This window comes from Mya arenaria, chromosome 7 (genome assembly GCF_026914265.1).
Source record: "Mya arenaria isolate MELC-2E11 chromosome 7, ASM2691426v1".
NCBI classification, from domain to species: Eukaryota; Metazoa; Mollusca; class Bivalvia; order Myida; family Myidae; genus Mya; species Mya arenaria.
The window spans coordinates 41,850,593-41,871,219 of NC_069128.1; the positions used below are offsets into that span (position 1 = coordinate 41,850,593).

Consider the following 20,627-nt stretch of genomic DNA (forward strand, 5'->3'; position numbering starts at 1 on the left):
GAGTTTTATTGCCAAGAAGGGAGTTGTATCATGCCAAATACTATTAATTATTTCGCTGCTTTCCAATTTATTGGAATTATGTTATTGTGAAATTTCATGATTGTTGTGTAATTAAATGCCGATGATATCTATAGCGTTTTTTGAAGCAAAAAGGCATTTAGTTTACTTTTTTTGCGACATACATTTTTTTGTATATTTGAAAAAACCCCACTAAAAACGGATTTTTTGTCTATTACCCAATATAATATTTGCCCCAGAAGTAAAATGTTGTTTTTTTTGCAACAAAATTTCAAAAACAGGCCTTAGAAGGCAGTTAGTTGCAAAAATTACTGTTGTTCAACACAATAAAAACACAATAAAAATCGAGGATTTTTTTTTAAAAATTGTAATTTGAAAGTTCTAAGTTTATATAGAGTGGAGTTTGGTACCTTTTAAATTATTTAAGGAATAAATTGCAGGGTTAATGTCATTATCGGGGTATAAATGTAATTGGGCTGGTCAAGGTGAGTGGAGTCCGAAGGACCAGCCCAATTGCGTTCATATCCCCGATAATGACATTAACCTCGCAATTTATTACTTATATTTACACCATTAATTCATTATTTCATTCAAGAATTGTTAAAAATACTTAATAAATATTTCATTTAAGAAAACCTTTCAGTAATCCTTTCTTACCCATTTTATAAATAGAACAACCCGACTGTTACCGGATACATTTTTTCAAATTAGCTCACAATAACACGGGAACAGATCAACCACTTGAAATGACACTATGGCAACAATACATTTAAAATATAATAAATTAACACTTTATATTTTACGGGACCTGCAGACACAACACAACAATAACAAGATCAATTGTTTTCATGTATATTGTTATGCGATGAATTGCGATCCGAACATATCCTAAGATATTGCATTCATCGATTGATAAACACAATTGCCGAAAAACAGTTTATTTATGGAATGGAATTTGAGGTGTAAATATAGCATATTGAATGGTCTCACACTCCAATTTGATCCCTTTAACGAGCCTTTAATGAAACTCAAAGCTAAATGCAAAAAATCAGTACCAGTGGATTTTTAGAAACAATTTGGGCCCATGTATTTCGACACATGTTTGACTAAAATAAATAATTATTATGGATTGATAACAATTTTCTGCCTATAATGATGTAATTGGGGTGAATATTTACCAAAAAAACTTCCAAAATCAAAATACCCCTACTGTCATGTCAGGTTTTCAGTTCATATGACATGAAAACCCAAGGGGGCAATTTACCCCGAGTGGAAATTTGTGTTCATATTTACTAATTGCCGCTTGGGGGTGGATTAAAACATAAAACTTGTCATAAAAACAGTGTATTAACTATTTGCTGCAAGAAATTCATGGAAGTGCATGCAATACCTCCCCTGGCTTCCCAAAAAGGAATTTTGCCTAGATGAGCAATCCTATATTATGGGACAGTTCATTATTCGTCATCAAAAATATGACTGCATTGTTTTGCATTACTAATCAATCAATATAAACTGGCTAGCTTGAGACAATCTCATATCAAGTACAAATGAACATCATTTTTCAGAAATAGATATTTGGCATGTTTCCTTAGATCTAGTATTGGATGCTGCCATATAAGAGGGCTATTTGGTATGACTCAGATTTAGCATGTTCTGGCAGTCATTTCAGATAGGTCAAATATATTCTTGGAATGTTTGGAACTATGTTTATATGCAGTGAGTGAGTGTTTTATTCTGTGTGTCACCTCTTCCCCATTGTGTACTGAATTCTTGGAATCCTGCGTTCACAAATACTATTAAGCAAGGCTTCTAAAATTTCTAAATCAATTGGTAAGGGTTTTGTTTTGGTTTTATTATGTCTCCTGTGATCTTCCATGTGTTTTGACCAATTACAAGTGTCTGCCAATTAACATTAATTGAGTGATAATCGTAGCCGAACAAAGCTGCTGGTCATGTTGGTCTGATAGTTATTATGGTGCCAAACGTTTATTAGGGTATTTGGGAATGTGTGAATGACAAACATGGCTTGTGTATTACAATTTCTACATTTTTTACTGACTTACCCATTTTGGACTGCATAAGTAAAAAAACACAACACATTTCTGCCCAATTTTTTAGCCATTTTCTGTTTCTGAAATTGGTCCAGCATGTTCAAAATCAGTCCAGACAGGCAAATTGTCAGCGAGGGCTCTGAAAAATAAGACTTAGCCTACTGCTTGCGTACTCAAGTTTCGCCATGATTGAGCAAGAGAAACAAAAGCACAAATTCCAATCTATGTTGGTCAGCATGGACTGTTGAGTCACAATAATGCCCATTTAGGGAACGTTTTTTTAACATTTGAATATTTATTGTGTACCTTATTACATAGAGTTGCTAAATCAAAAGTTGTCAAAGACTTTGAAGCAGCTGTTTATACGAACTAGTTGTGCACCTGCCATTGTCATCACATTTCACTCCGCTTGAGCTGATTTTGCCCATCATAATACTTCTTCAGCAGAATTTTATAGATGGAGATGAGTACCCATATTGCAGAGAGCTTGATGTTGATGCTGTTATATGGTCTTTATTTTCAGTCTATTAATAATGTGAGGAGGCATAAGTAATACCAACCCAGGGACCACAATGAGTATGGAGAAGATGTTGAGTCGCCTGCGCTCCATGAGTGGGCCCAAACTGAAGAGCCCGACAGCAGGTGTCGCCCCAGGAATGGGCCCTGTATCCATGGCAACACCTCCAAGCAAGGAGGACATACTGAACACTCTAGAGAGCTTTGGAGAGAAGATACCAGGTAAATGACCGAGGAATGGATATTTAGAATACAGACGAACCCAGTTGGGTCAAACTCCCAGGGACTGGCAAAAATACCTCGAGCCTTGGAAAATTCGAGCCAAGTGGGAATGCTTACATTCAGTATAAAGAATTTGGTCCTTCACATCCAGTTTGAACTAACAAGGAATTCGAGCCAAGCGAGTTCAAGCCAATGGGGTTCGACTGTATTGGATTAATTGGATAACCAGGTTTTTAATTCAGACATAATAGATGATTATGGTTATGTTCCCCATGCCATAAAGTATGTTTTTCCTGAAATATTAATTAAATTTCGAATCAGAAATTCTTAAACAAAAATCACTTGAAGATGTTCTATTTGAAAACCTGTAGTTTATTGTTGTTTAATTTATAAAAGCCAACAAATGGTCAAAAAGAGTATTTGAGTATATAAAACTACCAAAAGCATTCATTTAAAAATACAAATTTTCCTGTAAAAAGATGCGGAAATTCCCAATTCAACGGGTATTGGTCATTTCCTCAACGTATCACAATTTTTTTTGTTTACTATCCTCTGAACCTCTCACCCAAGATTTTGTGGGTTTGATCCCCACCAGGGGGAAGTACTCTCTCAAAGCTTTTTTTAAAAATGGACACCAGTACTGGTTCTACCAAGGAAATGGACGGGAGAGTGATTCATATCAGCTTTCAACTATCTTTACAATCGAGGTACGTGTAATAAATGAGTATAAACTAACTGATCTGATATCACAGTCTTCAAAATATAGAAAAATTAAGCAAATATTAAGCCCAAACTCTTGACAATTGGCTACTGTGCGAGTGTGAGGCTTTGGGTTTGTGCTTACTTAGATTATTAACAAATTGCTCTACTCAAGCACATATAGTAGTTAGACACATAAAACAAGCTCATGTTTACAGATGGCATGCACTCATGAGAACAACAAAAATGTCTGTCAACCAAATGCTGCCAGCATGGGCATGCCAACAGCCTTATACTCCTGGATTTTATGGTGTTCATATGGAATTTAGATTTATTGGTACTTAATTAGTACTTCATGATTGTGTGTACATTTGCAGATGTCTGCCCGCGAGAGGACAACAACAATGTCCGTCGACCGAGTGCGGCCAGTGTGGTCAGTTTGGCGAGCGAAGGAATTATGGAGGTTGGGACAAGTGACTCGGAACCAACCATCACCAGCATTACACACTCATACAGGTGTGCAGATGATTGATATTATTATGTAATGTTATCAATGTATTGCTAAAAGGTCAACATATCCATGTCTGTTGTATAAGTCCTGGTGGCCTAGTGGTTTAGAAGACTGTTTTCTTTTTTTTCTTGACGTTTCTGGCGTCGATTTACATCCCGCAAAAAAACAAAATACTTTTTTATACTATAATTGTATTTGTTTCTGCAATTTTGACATCCTAGAGTAAAATAATAATAAAATGACTGTTTTCAGATGCATAACCTGGAAAACTATTTTTTGGTCCAAAAAATGAGTCCCTTAAAAAAACTAGGCTATAATAGATGGTCTTCGTAATCAGATATATTTGTGCCATATCAAAAAGAAGCAAGTCAAGTTGATATTTTACTTTTATTCCTGCTAATTAATTTCATAGCCTGGAATGGGAGAAGTTGTTTCTGAAGCAAGGTTACCTGCGTCACCTAAGAAACTACGCCATACGTGGTAACCTGCGCAGTTCTCGGTTCCGCAGCGTTTCTTGGAAGGTAGGTTAACTTGGCATAATATAGTTTGATGCCATTTTTATTTGGGATGCATTATTATGTTGATCTAATTTGTCAAAAAATATTAGGCTTTATGAATGTTTTTGATTTTTTAATTAATAGCTGCATGGCCACATATTCCATAGCTAAAAAGCCCCAAAATTTCACTTATATCTGTACACAAATATCATATGCCTTTTTTGTTTTGATTAAAGTTAAATGAGTTAAAGAAGTGTGGGTGTGTGTGTTTTCTTGCATCAGCTTATATTGTAAATGAATTTTAAAGGACAACATTAGTTGAAATTATTTGTATTTATTTACCATCATTTTGTGTTATAATTATTTGTATGGATGAGAAACAATATGTTTAAATCCAAATAAATCATCTTTCTGTTCTGTTCTGTTCTGTTCTGTTGAAATAATCATAAGCTGGCTAGTCCTATTTTTAAATTATTTTGCTCATAATTCGAATTTTACACAGCAGGACATCTTAAAATGTACAAAGCCACTGATTATTGCAGGCTTGATAATCAGGTCTTTTTTTTATTATTTGAGTAATTTTTATGAGTAATTTTTATGAGCATTGCTAGTCTGACATTTGAGAAACCATTACAAATGAAATATGAGCCACATTGAGCAGTCTGTGTTTGGGTATCAGTCTGGAACTCTCTGGGAATGGCATTTATTTGTACCAGCCAGTGTTAATATAAGCATTCACATGTAAAAAAGTAGAATTGGTACAATGGTGTTCGTGGTTCATCTAGAAACACATTATATATGGTCCCATATGCAGTAAGAATTACCATTAACACGTATTCAATGGTGAAACAGTAATCTAAGATTTAAAAAAAAAAAATGTCACCTGTGACATCAAACCCCCATTTGAAAGAAAATGGATCAAAAATATAGCAATTAATTTATCTTGGCCTTAATGACCTACTTGTTCAGCAGGACACATAACTCTGGCTTGAATAATTGTTGAGTTATGCCTCGTTTTTGACTGAAAAAAACAACAACCAACAGACTAGCTATGGCATTTTCTCCCCAACTCTCTTGTTTTAAATCCAGGTAACAATCTACAAATAAATTTTCTCTGGCCTAAAATGTAGCATGCCTTAAGACATGAGATATACTCTACTTCTAGCTGTTCCTAGAGGTTTTACCCGAAGACCCGAAACAGTGGATCTGTCGCACCAAGAAGATGAGGCAGAAATATGTTGAAATCAAAGACAAGGTCAGTGTTTTTAGAGTAAAAAAATCTGTCTTTTAAAGATTTTGTTTATAAATCTTAGTGACTTTAAGCAGCGATTTGTATAAACCATTCATAAGTTGTCCACATGTTATCTTTTGGTTAATTTGCTAATTTAATTGATTTGATTGGTTAATATAAATAATTAAATAAATATTGACCAATCAAAATACACTTTGGCTAGATTTGACCAAACCAAAGAAATACTCAGTTTTATGCAATTGTCTGCAGATGTCTAGACTATAATAAAAAATGGGTGTGTAAGTGGGCTGGGCAGACCGTTCACATGTTTGACATAAGTGTGTAAAAACATTGAATATGAAGGCATGAGCTTCTCTATTGTCAACACATATATATATATGTTTTTTTATATGTTGATGTTACAGTTAATAGTGAACCCTCGTAAGGCAGTGGATGGCGTTGACCTCACCTTCAACAACCCCCTCTCACAGGAGGATGAGGTAATTCTACACTGTCACTTGTACATGTATAGAGATTAGATGGGCATTATTAATATATTTTTATTTAGATTTTACTACTTTCTTTTGAATGCTTGGGCTGAATGATGGTATAAATCTGGCCCCAATTTCTCGAAACTTTTAAAGCTTAACAGGCTTAAGTAGCTTATTTCAGCTAGACAAAACACATACTTAAATGTGATTTTGGTAAATAAATTATGATTTATTGTGATAACCAGAAAAGTAATTCCAATAACTCTTCATTTTTTTATTTTTTTTATTTTTTTGAATTTTAGGTGCAGCAAATCTGACAAACAAATGATCAATTTGTTGTGGCCTTAGATAGAAATATAGAAATTTTCACAAAGATGGGAATCTGTTGACTATGATGGAAATTTTCACTAAGATGCTTTGTATGAATACAGCCAATGCAATTAAATCTCAGTAAAAAAATTGTCATGATTTTCTCATTACAGAGTCCTTGGAACCGATTTTTCCTCGATAACGAGTTGAGACTCACCATTAAACAGGACGTGATTAGAACGTAAGTAGCTCTTGGGGGAAATCATGTTGCCTTGTTTAACATGTAGGATTATCTGCTATGAATGAACTTTTCACCTTGTTTAAACTTTAAGTGGAAAACTAAACTAAAAGGACCTTCGTAACATGAAATGGTTCTTATAGGAAATGTTGAAATATATGTTTTTTTTAATCATATCAAGTACATTATTAATAAAAAGAAATATGAACTAACTTAATAAAATTAATTTACCTTGTACGTTAAAAACATGTCCCATCATCAACAGCATCATTCTATTTTTAGTAACAGAAAACTGATGTCATATTTCCAGATTATGTTAAATCTACTATCTATATTACTGCTTGTCACAGCGACATGCCATTCTATTTTTAGTAGCAGGAAACTGATGTCATATTTCCAGATTAAATTTACTATCTATATTACTGGTTGTCATGGTGACATGCATTAAAATAATGCAGCAGTAGTTGCTACATGTTTCCAAACCGTATGGGACTTCATTTATTTGGACTGAGCCTCATGGCCTGTACTGCTTAAAAGATGTCATTTTACAAAGACAACTATTTATTCTAGGATTAGATCCCTTGGCAGTTGAGCCATAGTAATTGATACAGGGCTGAAACTGATTACAAGTCCTGTCAATATTTACCTTCTTTGTTTGATAAAAGAATATGTTGATTACAAGTTCATGCCCCAATTTATTGAAATATCTATTATAATCCGTTTATTATTTATTACTTAAACTTGATTTTTGCAAAAGTAGTTTATCGTGATTATACTTAAAATTAGTTCCTTTAAAAATCTCAATACTCTTTTAAAGCCAAAAGAGAACATTACACAATTTATACAAAACAAAAATAGTGTGTTTAGCTTGATCCTGTTATAAAAGACATAAGATTGTTCCAGAAATTGGGGCCAAGTGTATTCATTCTTCCCAAGTTGTCATGTGACTAGTTATCTTTGCATTCATCAGTTCTTAATATTTTTAACAGGGTTGTTTGTCATCATGTCAAAAACATGTATATGTTTTTACCTCTTAATCTTATCAATATTTGCAACTTAAGTTCTTTTTTCATAATCTACCCTGTCATCTTGGGGCAGTATTCATAAAACATCTTAAGTCATTTCTTAACTAAAGTCAAATTCTGAAAAAAAATGTAGTCAAATTAAAAGAAAGGTATAAGTGTTTTTAACATAAAAGTGACTTTTATGTTTTTTAATGAAATAAATGAAGAAGTATTTAAGATACTTTGAAGTTATTTTATCATATGATAAGTGGGGTACTTAACTTAAGAAAACGACTTAAGTTAGGAAATGACTTAAGATAATTTATGAATACCGCCCCTGTATTATCTAGGTACCCGAGGATAGAATTTTTCCAGTCGAACCAGCTCCGTAACCTGATGGTCGACATTTTGTTCATCTATGCCAAACTTAACCCTGACGTCTCCTATAGACAGGTGCCCCCAGTGTGAATATGTGGTTGACCAGAAAAGCTCTTTGCTTTGTTAAAGAGTCGTAAACATACTTAAAAGAGACTATTGGCAGCTCACAGATTTTTGGTGGTGTGATTTTTTCCAATTTTGTTCACAATGAGATTTTTCTTTGATTTCTGAATAAACACAGAAATCGCAACAGATGGATATTCTGTTAAACAGTTTTTAACTGTTGTGAAGTTTGGAAAAGGTTCATCATTTTTTATTTATTGATGCAGATTCTCATTTTCAGAATTACAACTTAAATATTTGGAAAAAAGTCATAAAAACGCTTAGAAGATATTTTTACAGTTCATGGAGCTTTTCTGAATCGTTGCTGTTGTATATTTTTTGGTTTTTAAATTTGTAGATTCACAATGTATTGTTTGAATTGTGCTTGCTGTTGAGTGCATTGTAAAGAAGATGTTTTTTATTTGTTGTTGTACCAGTACTTACATGTAATACTTTTAGCATGTCAATTTTACTAAACAGTAGAGGAATCACTATCAGCATTAGCATTGTTGGTGTCTTTCAAAAACTTTACCTGGGCAATTTCTCAAAAATAAAGATCCTAGCAAAAATCATGCATGGTTCACATTGTTCGCTATGCAAATGTATGGATATGTAGCAAGCAGGCAGCAAATACTGTCACTCTGTCTTTAACATGTTTTTTAAGATATTCTTTGGCAGACTGAGAAAATAAGATGTTGTTGCTTAAACATGTATATGTTTTTCCGATTTTTTTTTGTGTATTCATCTTAGATTTTGATTGTTTGTTTTATACGGTTAGGATATGCAAAGTCTATTTTTAGATCAAATATTCTTCTGAAATTTGGTCCATTCACAATCCTAAAAGTATTCTTTTTCTCAACATCAGACTCATAATTTACGATCCTAAACTAATTTTTCAACACTTATCAAGTAAAACTTGTGCAGATATGTGTAAATGGAGTCTTATTCTAATGAGAATCTTCAAATCCATATCTTAAAGGAGGCTTTTCTTTGTTTGCTCCTTTAAATAATAGTATGATGACATGAAGTAACTCAATAATTAAGAATGGGTGGATTGAGCGTAGGGTACAAGCCCTTCTTTATCATTAAGATATTACTTCAGGTCATCTAACTGACTTATAACCTCCTTGGCTGGCATATTAACAATGCAAAAACTGACCCAGGGAGTGTCATTCGTATTAGTGGCTGTAGGCAGAGTTATGAACACCTGTGAAAGTTGAAATTTCATAACATTAATATTTTCTAGAACCTTGCCTATCTGCAATTTCATTGGCTTAAAATTTAGTTTGTATTTTAAAATATATTATTGAAAAGTTAGGTATATTGTTGCTATTTTAACAATTCTAAGGGCACTGGCCCCATTCACAAAAGGGTTGATAACCCACACTTGTATTACAGCAATATCCAGTGTCCATTATTGTGTGTTACTAGTATACCGGGCAACACCCCAACATTGTTATAATGCTTAGCTGTGTGAACACCTTTTTGTTGTTTTCGATGTTGTAGTTTTCCGGAGATAGAGTTCTATCGAAGTGAGAGCGTCAGGGCGTTAATGATTGACATCTTATTCTGCTACTCTCGTGAACATCCGAATATCTCATACAAACAGGTCTGTCCATATAAATTCTTTTTGTAGATCAGTGTAAAAAAATAACTTAGGGGCAAATGTGAAGAAATAAACAAGTATACTATTATTATTATCTGGTCTGTATTTAAAAGAAAAAGATGAAGGGGTATTGTCATAGGGTTGACATTGTTTCCAGTGTTGGCAAGCGTGGTACAAAACTTTTACTTATATGAAACTTAGTACACATGTTGCAAAAGACTATATGCAAATGTAAAGAAACTCTTGCAGTAGTAATTGTCATATTAGACTTAAAAAAGAACAACAGATGAGTATTGGCATTTGCTTCGCAGCACTAATTGTGTTCCTGAAACAAATTCTGGTTGAAATGGAAATACTAGATGATAGGCATGTTGGCTTATGCTTTTACATGTACTAGCATGCCCAGCTAATGCTGACTATATTTTTCAGAAGTATTAAATTTATGGACTTACTTATTTCTGTCTTGCTTGATCTAGACCATGATATTATTAGATAAGTACACGTAGTACATGTAGACGTCTTAAGTCCATTTTGAAGCAAGCATTTCTAACTACATGTACATGTCTTTATGGCCATAGTGTGAATAAATTGGTTAGATCTATACAAACATGCTCAAAGTGTAACATATTTTTAGCCCATCTGTTTTGATAAAAAAGAATAAGGTATGTTATAGCCTTTAAGTGTCATTGTTGTCTTCAGAAACGTTGACCAAAGATTTATCTACCTTGCCCATAAGGAAAATAATTCAAGATATTCAAATTAAACTTGGTTAACAAGTTAGGCTCCTTTAATGTTCCACTCAGGAAAAATGAAGACAAATCTTGATGTACGCTTCGTGACACTCTTTTCTTTTATATGCATGACAATCCATTGTAGTAATATATTATAACTCTTAAAATTGAATGTCGTGTAGTTTTTGTACTTAATTTGTTTTGTAGATCACATATTTCCTCATACACAAACCAATCATATTGTCTGAGCGGGATTAATAGCATGAATATGTCACTTAGTTAAAATGAACACTTAGTTTACTCCTAGTTCCAAGCATATATACAAATATATGCATTGAAAATAATAATTCTCTTTAATGATAATTCTAAAATGTTTATGCAATTAAACACAAATTCCTGTTCATATTTACAGTGAAGAAATATGAGTATTCTGCCCTTCTCAATCATATTGTAAAATACCATGCCCTACTATAATATTTCCCAAACCTTCACCCTATTGTCGTATTGTATAAACCTGTGCCCTATGTTACAGGGAATGCATGAGCTGCTAGCTCCCATGATTTTTGTGCTACACTGCGACCACCAGGCCTTTCTTCATGCCTCAGAGATGGAATCACTTGAGTAAGTTGCCTTCAACGTTGCTGGTTTTCATGTTTCTTGTTTACCAAGGCAGTTCTTTCTATTACTTTTGTTTTAAGTTGTAAAGATTTTCATTTGTCAGCTTTTGAGCTTGTTTGTTTTTAGAAGAAAAAAATCTGGGTATTTTTATAGCCTTGGTGTTTTAAGCAACAGAAGGATTTTTTTTAACTTTGGCCATAACAAAAAAAATGTTCGATATTGCAATGAAACTTGGTACACATGATTCCAAAGACAATTGGTACTTGTTTATGAAAGCCCATACCTCTGTCGTTAATTATGCCCCCCTATGAAGAAGAGGGGTATATTGCTTTGCACATGTCGGTCGGTAGGTCGGTCGATAGGTTTGTCAGTGGGTCGGTCTGTCCGTCGGTAGACCAAAGCTTGTCCCAGTGATAACTCAACAATTCCTGGACGTATGGTCATCAAACTTGACATGGAGGTTGGGCCTGACCAGTAGATGACCCCTATTGATTTTAGGGCTCATCGGGTCAGAGGTCAAGGTCACAGTGACCTTTAATGGTAAAATCATTTTAAAGCTTGTCCGAGTGATAACTCAACAATGCCTAGACCTATGGTCATCGCACTGGATATGGAAGTTGGGCCTGACCAGTTGATGACCCCTATTGTTTTTGGGGGTCATTGGGCCAAAGGTCAAGGTCACAGTGACCTTGAATGGTAAAAGGTTGTCCGAGTGATAACTTGACAATGCCTGCACCCATGGCCCTCATACTTGACATGGAGGTTGGGCCTGACCAGTAGATGACCCCTATTGTTTTTTTGGGGTCATGGGGCCAAAGGTCAAGGTCACAGTGATCTTGAATGGTAAAAGGTTGTTATTGTGATAACTCGACAATGCCTGCACCCATGGCCCTCATACTTGACATGGAGGTTGGGCCTGACCAGTAGATGACCCCTATTATTTTTTGGGGTCATGGGGCCAAAAGGTCAAGGTCACACTGATCTTGAATTGTAAAAGGTTGTCTGTGTGATAACTCGACAATGCCTGCTCCCATGGCCCTCATACCTGACATGGAGGTTGGGCCTGACCAGTAGATGACCCCTTTTGTTTTTGGGGGTCATTGGGCCAAAAGTCAAGGTCACAGTGATCTTGAATGGTAAAAGGTTGTCCGTGTGATATCTCGACAATGCCTGCACCCATGGCCCTCATACTTGACATGGAGGTTGGGCCTGACCAGTAGACAACCCCTATTGTTTTTGGGGGTCATTGGGCCAAAGGTCAAGTTCACAGTGATCTTGAATGGTAAAAGGTTGTCCGTGTGATATCTCGACAATGCCTGCACCCATGGCCCTCATACTTGACATGGAGGATGGGCCTGACCAGTAGACAACCTCTATTGTTTTTGGGGGTCATTGGGCCAAAGGTCAAGGTCACAGTGACCTTGAATGATAAAAGGTTGTCCGAATGATAACTCAACAATGCACCCATGGCCCTCAAACTTATCTTGGAAGTTGAGCCTGGCCAGTAGATGACCCCTATTGATTTTAGGGGTCAAAGGTCAAGGTCACAGTGACCTTTAATGTAAACTCTACAATTCCTGGACCTATGGTCATCAAACTTGACAGTATGTGACCCCTCTTGACTTTGGGGGTCATCGGGCCAAGGTCAAGGTCACAGTAACACTTAACGCAAAAAATTAACAAATCTTCTCCCAGTGATATCTCAACAATGCCTGAACCTATGATCATCAAACTTGAAATGGAAGTTGGGCCTAACCAGAAGATGACCCTTATTGATTTTAGGAGTCATTGAGTCAAAGGTCAAGTTTACAGTAGTTTACAGTGACCTTGAATGCGAAAATGTTTCGAGTGATAACTCGAAAATGCCTGCACCCATGGCTCTCAAACTTGACTTGATGTTGCGTTTGATCTGTACATGAACCCTTATGATTTTAGGGGTCATCAGGTCAAGGTCAAAGTGACCTTGAACGAAAAAATCTTGTCTGTGTGATAACTTGTCAATGCCTGCATCCATGGCCCTCAAACTTGACATTTAGATTTTTTGTGACCAGCTGATGCATCTTCAAAGGTCATGGTCACAACACACTCTTTCCTCACACTTTGAATGGTCATAATCTTAAAACTGCCTCAACGGCATCCAATGTCAGTGACAACTGTCATTTTGGTCCATGCATATTTCATTCAATTGTCCATATAATCCTGACAACATGGCACTCAGGGGGCATAAGTTTTGACAAACATCTCTTGTTAATATTGATTAAAGCCCCTTGTTCACTGAAAAAAAAGATGAATAAGAGTTAGCTTTGTATCACATTAGCTGAAAATTAAAGTTGGGGTATTGTCATAACTGACTTAACTGTTTGGCAGTAGTGAAGAGCAGATAAAACTCTGGGCAATAAGAAACAAAAATTGAGTCATATTTACATGAAACTTTGTGGACAAGTTTACCTTAACAGTTGGGATATGGGTAGCCCATATATTATACTAAAATACCTTCTGGAGTTATGCCCCTTTATCAATAATGGAGAAAAACAGACGAGAAATTGGAACCCACACACATATCTCTTGAAATAGTGGCAGTATAAGTCAGATATGCTGATTTTCTTTTTAATATATATTAAATCCAACAAAAAAATTATTCACCATCTTTTACTACTACTGCCATTTATGGCTCTTGTGTAATGTCATGTTTTTAAAAAATGTTACCTGCATAACTGTTTTACTTTGGTGTGGTAGAAAATTCAAGCATCTTTCTGAATACAATATAACAATTACTGTCATTGTGTTTAGAAAAAATTGATTGTGCCGTAGCCAATTGACATGACACTAAATCAGATTAAGACCTCACTCAACCAATTACCTACCTTGTTTAAAAAAGGAGTATATTCCATGCACATTTGTTTGTCAATATGTCAGTTGACCAGTGAATCTATCCATTGGTTTATCTGCTATGAATATTTATATCAGGGCAATTCAGCGTCATGGAAATTGTTTAAAACCATCAAGCTGTCCAAAGGTTATCGTTTGCTATTCGCACATTTAAATGATTTGATTGGTTGATAGTTATAATTGGATAAAAATTGGCCAATGAATTTTTTTTTCCTAATTTTCGACCAATCAAAATAATTTACCACTTTAAAACAATTGGCTTCAGCACATAACATGAACTTCTTGTGGTTACCTGTATGTGTTGGAAATTTACATAAAAAACACAAATATAGACTTGATGTCTGGTGTTGGAGACTTCTAGACTGATTTCTGATTTTATAGGGAGGTAGATCCAGACTCGCGGTGAGATAAGTTGATAATGTACATTTGGGTGGAGGTTTTTACACTAACAGATCTGCTTTAGAACACTATCACATTATTCTTTTTTGCGATAGCTTACAGTATTAAAGCTTGCAGATATCTATTTATTGAAGGATGTAGAAGCCATCTTATCAATAAGCCTATCATGGGATCAGTTTTTGTAAATAGTTTGAAATTGGTTATTATTAGACATTTTTAAGGTTACATTGTTTTTTTTTAATTAACATTTTAACAATGAAATTTTTAATATGATTTCCAATACTCACCAAATATTCATCTAGATCTTCAGCTGTTTTGTCGTAGGCATGTTGATAAAATAGCTGTATACATATTAATATGTAATAGGGTGCCAACGTCCAGGAATAGGGTATGACTACACTAGCTTAACATTTAGATTTTTCAACAGTAAGAACCGCAGTGCCAATGTACAAAATTGTTTTGAGAAATATTATAGCAACGGTTTCTAGGGGCCGGTTGCTCAAAACCTCTGTTAAATATAACGCTACGTTACCTTAACCGGCCCCAGGTCTTTTAATTATTTGGAAGATATTCTATGTACCTAGCTCTTGTAATGTCATGACTTTGAAGCTTTCATGTGTTTTATTGCTTTTATTAATTCCATTTTGCTAATGTGATTGGTTTACTATTTAATTGTAGAAAACCACATTTTCTTTCTTTTGAGATACAAATATATGCGGTAAAATTGATGTTCTTTAAATATATCCACACTCAAATCAGTGGCTTATTTCTCTGGCATAGTCCTGCACTGTCAACTGAATATCTGAAATTTGTTTTGTATTTTTGAGCTTTTTCGCTCACCTGAACACAAAGTGCTCATGGTGAGCTACTGTGATCGATCAATGTCTGTATGTCCATAGATGGCAGTATAGGTACTGAAACTTATGTGTCCCTCAACATATTACTTGTGCATGCAGATGCACTTCTATTCAATATTTATGAAACTTGCTGAGCTGTGAGTCTCAATGATGAGCTGTGAGTCTCAATGAAGTCAAGGTCAAATTCTGTTATGGGTCATGTCTGGTCAAAAATAGGTCACTAGGTCAAATATTAGATACAACCAATCTACTCTACAGAAGCAATATTTTATTCACAATCTCAATGATATTCAATTGGTAAAAGTGCTCCATTAAAGTCAAGGTCATATTTGATTATGTTCATCCCTTGAAAGTTTTGAGTTGAGTTTCAGGTGAGTGATACAGGGCCAATATGGGCCACTTGCTATATTTCTGTACACAGCCTTTATGATGTTTCCTACACAGTTGTATGTTGTCCCATACAAATGATTCATTTTACGGCCATTTTATCAATGCATGTATGATGTTTGATCGCTTTTTCGAAATAGATAGTTCTCAATAGTTATAATATCTTTTTCAAAAGTCAAAGCTTATTGGTTAGTCTAGGCAAAGTGAAATTGATTTTTGTGAGAAAAACATTCAAATTAATTTTAGATATTCAAAATCTTATGATATTATACTGTACACTCATTGGTAAGCCAGGCCAATTGTCCTTAGCTGAATGAGTATTGTACAATATATGTCTGTGCTCCCAGCAAATGGCATCTAGTTATTGTAATGCAAGGTTCTCATTCAGCGACTAGCATTTGGCAATCCCTGGGTTGACAAACTGCCCTTCAGTGTGAGTCTAGACTCAGACAAGCAAGGGACGAAAAGTATTATAGTTAATATTCTTTTTACATAATCTGTGTTATTAGATGGTGAATCTTTTAATTAGGAATTACTTCACCATCATTGCTTTTTCAAGAAAGTTACAAAATGTTAGTTTAGTCCGTCTGTCCAGACTGAACCTTGTCTTGGCTGTATCTTGACCATGCATTATAGGATTTTCAAAAGACTTGCCATGAATTCTCACAATGATGAGGTGACATGTCACACTCAAGATCTAGGTCTATACCTCAAAGGTCAACATCATGATAAAAGCTCAAAGTTTAAAATGATCCTTCACCATGATGTGATGACAATTAGCGCACACGACCCAGGTCTGTACCTCAAAGGTCAAAGTCACACTTAGAGGTCAAAAGTTGAAAGGAGTACTCTTAATAGAACTGTACCTTTTCTAGGCCCTTCTTAATCAAGCATTTCAAGATTTCCAAGGAACTTGACATGGATGTTAATGACCATTAAGTGGTGTTTCGCATAAAAAACCCAGGTCTGTACCTTAAAAGTCAAGGTCATACTTTAAATGATTAAATGTCAAAATGAGTTCTGTTGAGGATTGGTCTGGACTGAATGTGGCTGATATTCAAAAAAACTTTTCATTGGTTTTCAATATGATGAGGCATTGTGTCGCAGGTTCCACATATTGTTTAACTTTATGTTATACTGTGTTGCAATAGCAGGGAAGAGCATTATGTCTGTGTAGAAGGCTCTTTCGATGGGCTTGCCATTTTGCTTCTAGTTTTTCTAGATGACAATTTTTTCTCCTATTTAAATGGTTCTGTTTTAACTTTAACTGCTTTGAATACACAATGATTCTTTATTACACTACTTTGTCTACCCTAACACACACTGTTATTCAATATCTGTGTAAAACTTATTGCTATAACAAACATGTATTCTATTATGATGTTAACTAACAGCCACTTTGGGGGCCTTTGCCGGTTACAGTGGCAAATCCATATTTATGATATTTTGCCTGCCTATCAGGCCTGCCTGTACTAAATAAGGCCAGACAAAATAATGTTGTGGTTCTGGTTACATGCGAACGAAAACACATAGCTAGGGAAAATATCTATTTATGCAATTTTTTTTTTGTATATTCATAACATTTTGTTTTTGTCCAAACAGTTTTCATTCAGCTTTTACAGATTTTTTTAAAATATAAATAGGGTCGGGACTTGAAATGGGGGTTTATCTGGTAACCAGAATCCCAACATTAATTTTGTTATGCCTAATTTGCTGGTTGTCTATTCTTATAATTTAATGCTCAATCTTTTATTTACTGCATTGTGTTAGTTTTGTTGAAATAAAACATTAAATCATTGAAGAAAGTTATACATTTAAAATGGTATAAGTTAACCCTGACTTGCAGAAATAGCTCTTGAAGTAAGAAAAACGTCATAGTATCCTGCATGTTCGGTACCCAGTCTTTTCATAATGTATAACTCCATTTAATACCCTGGTCAAATTGAATACTGAAACCTTGTACTATTAAATAATTAATGAGATGAAATCTGGACATTTGATTGGTCTATTTTTTATGATTTAATCCATTGAATACCTCATACTAATGAATAATTAATGAGATGAAAACCGAACTTCTGATTTTATGCCTTAGACACCTCTCGGGCAATACTGAAAAAGCTGAGAATTTATGGTTGAATATAAATATTCATGCTTAAAAAGTTTCTGTAGCCTATTTTCCCACTGTGTATTCTGTTTTGTAATTTGGATAATAAATCGTGGTTTCCGACAATGACTCTCTTGTGATTTTTTTTTTTAAGTTAATGGGTATTTTTGATTACATTTCCTTTTAATGTTAATCATTTTTGATATGATGCCAAGAACTAACATCTTGAAAACTACAAGGCCTATTTCTGCATGTTATGGTTGAAGTGTCGTAATTTTAATGTTTTGTAAAATTCATGTCATGGTATTGTTATTTTTCAGTGAGAGAATTAAGTATATGCTGGACCCAAAGTACCTTGAACATGATGCTTAGTAAGGCGATTTCCATTCCTTCTCTCTCTAATGGTACTGTAAAAATCCTGTTCTGATTTATATTTAATAGAGCGATTTTGCGATACTTAGCCAAATCTGGTAAATTTTTTGGTGTGGTAAAAAAATATCAAGCTTACAAGAGACACAAAAACATAGTAAAAGAAAGCTTTTGGTCAGGTAAACAATTGGAGTAATTGGTGATTGCCTGGAAGGAATTTGTAATATGTTCTGCTATTTAAACTCGGCAAAGGATTTCATTTTGATGGACAAAGATGTATTAATTTATTTATCAAGGAACATTCATGATCATGAACAATTTTTCACTTTTTGTCTTTTACTATACATTTTAGAAAGTCACATTCGGCTGTTTATTACCATGCAAGATGTGATAGCGAAATATTAAAATTATTTCTTAAATTCTCGCTTTCCTTTCACTTTTAACCTTGTGGCTTTCATTGACTTCAATAGAAAAAAAACAACAACAACCCAGAGAATGTTTAAGATTGAATCTCCACTCTAAGCCTACACCCATATATGGTGATGAAGATCTCTCGTATTTTCAGTGCAATGTTCTCCCAGGTAATGGAGACAGTGGAGCCATGGTATGTCTCCAAGGAAGTCTATCCTACAAGGGTATGTTACTCTTGACAGCGAGAATGTTTTTGAAAACGTTTATGCTCTGCAAAGACGTGCACCCTACGAACATGATCAATCTGCCCTTTCAGAGTAAAAATGTTTATTTTATTGTCATCTATGGACCTCAATTGTTCAATCACAGCACCTGGGGGGCTGTTTCAATAAGGCATTTTAGTTGTACCGTATTACACTGTGTATAGGACACTGTGTCCAATCTACAGTATTATACTGTGTATAGGACACTGTGTCCAATCTACAGTATTATACTGTGTATAGGACACTGTGTCCAATCTACAGTATTATACTGTGTATAGGACACTGTGTCCAATCTACAGTATTATACTGTGTATAGGACACTGTGTCCAATCTACAGTATTATACTGTGTATAGGACACACTTTTTTACCCCAAAATTAAAAAAAATGCCTGTGTCCAATCTACAGTATTATACTTGTGATATTTTTGTTTGGAGTCCATTTTTAGCTCAATTCTTTTTAGCTCAATTTGCTTAAATAGAGAAATAAATGGAAGAAAAGGGAAAAGGTGTTTTTATGCCCCCGAAGGTGGGCATATTAAAATCGCACCGTCCGTCCGTCTGTCCGTCCGTCCGTCCGTCCGGCTCTGTAACTTTCCCTTGTATGGACAGATTTTAAAATAACTTGCCACATGTGTTCCACATACCAAGACGACGTGTCGCCTGCAAGACCTGTGTCCCTACCTCAAAGGTCAAGGTCACATTTAGTGTTTATTCACAATGGAGTGCTGCATATAAGGACATAGAGTATAGGTTGTCATGTCCGGGCTGTAACTTTCCCTTGTATGGACAGATTTTAAAATAACTTGCCAAATGTGTTCCACATACCAAGACGACGTGTCGTGTGCAAAACCCGTGTCCCTACCTCAAAGGTCAAGGTCACACTTAGTGTTTATTCACAATGGAGTGCTGCATATAAGGACATAGAGTATAGGTTGTCGTGTCCGGGCTGTAACTTTCTCTTGTATGGACATATTTTAAAATAACTTGCCAAATGTGTTCCACATACCAAGACGATGTGTCGCGTGCAAGACCCGTGTCCCTACCTCAAAGGTCAAGGTCACACTTAGTGTTTATTTACAATGGAGTGCTGCATATAAGGACATAGAGTATAGGTTGTCGTGTCCGGGCTGTAACTTTCCCTTGTATGGACAGATTTTAAAATAACTTGCCAGATGTGTTCCACATACCAAGACGACATGTAGCGTGCAAAACCCGTGTCCCTACCTCAAAGGTCAAGGTCACACTTAGAGTTTATTTACAATGGAGTGCTGCATATAACGACATAGTGTATAGGTTGTCGTGTCCGGGCTGTAACTTTCCCTTGTATGGACAGATTTTAAAATAACTTGCCACATGTGTTCCACATACCAAGACAACGTGTCGCCTGCAAGACCTGTGTCCCTACCTCAAAGGTCAAGGTCACATTTAGTGTTTATTCACAATGGAGTGCTGCATATAAAGACATAAGAGTATAGGTTGTCGTGTCCGGGCTGTAACTTTCTCTTGTATGGACAGATTTTAAAATAACTTGCCACATGTGTTCCACATACCAAGACGACGTGTCGTGTGCAAGACCCGTGTCCCTGCCTCAAAGGTCAAGGTCACACATAGATTTTATTCACAATGGAGTGCTGCATATAAGGACATAGAGTATAGGTTGTCGTGTCCGGGCTGTAACTTTCCCGTGTATGGACAGATTAAAAAAAAACTTGACACATGTGTTCTA

At 35.2% G+C, this 20,627-nt stretch overlaps 1 protein-coding gene across 5 annotated transcripts in view; it reads left to right on the forward strand.

Annotated features, from left to right (window-relative positions):
• LOC128240572 (TBC1 domain family member 5-like) overlaps window positions 1–20,627 on the forward strand; it is a 52,313-nt gene that overhangs the window by 15,275 nt on the left and 16,411 nt on the right. For 2 of the 5 annotated variants that reach the window (XM_052957261.1, XM_052957265.1), the window contains exons 2-12: window positions 2,593–2,807; window positions 3,884–4,022; window positions 4,430–4,538; window positions 5,680–5,769; window positions 6,171–6,245; window positions 6,719–6,786; window positions 9,774–9,876; window positions 11,137–11,225; window positions 14,493–14,513; window positions 18,179–18,229; window positions 18,793–18,862. In XM_052957261.1, coding sequence (XP_052813221.1) covers window positions 2,642–2,807; window positions 3,884–4,022; window positions 4,430–4,538; window positions 5,680–5,769; window positions 6,171–6,245; window positions 6,719–6,786; window positions 9,774–9,876; window positions 11,137–11,225; window positions 14,493–14,513; window positions 18,179–18,229; window positions 18,793–18,862 — 981 coding nt within the window. In that variant the 5' untranslated portion in view covers window positions 2,593–2,641. Of the gene's footprint in view, window positions 1–2,592; window positions 2,808–3,883; window positions 4,023–4,429; window positions 4,539–5,679; window positions 5,770–6,170; window positions 6,246–6,718; window positions 6,787–8,137; window positions 8,241–9,773; window positions 9,877–11,136; window positions 11,226–14,492; window positions 14,514–18,178; window positions 18,230–18,792; window positions 18,863–20,627 lie in introns of all 5 variants that reach the window. The other 3 variants (XM_052957262.1, XM_052957264.1, XM_052957263.1) reach the window with 3 other exon arrangements.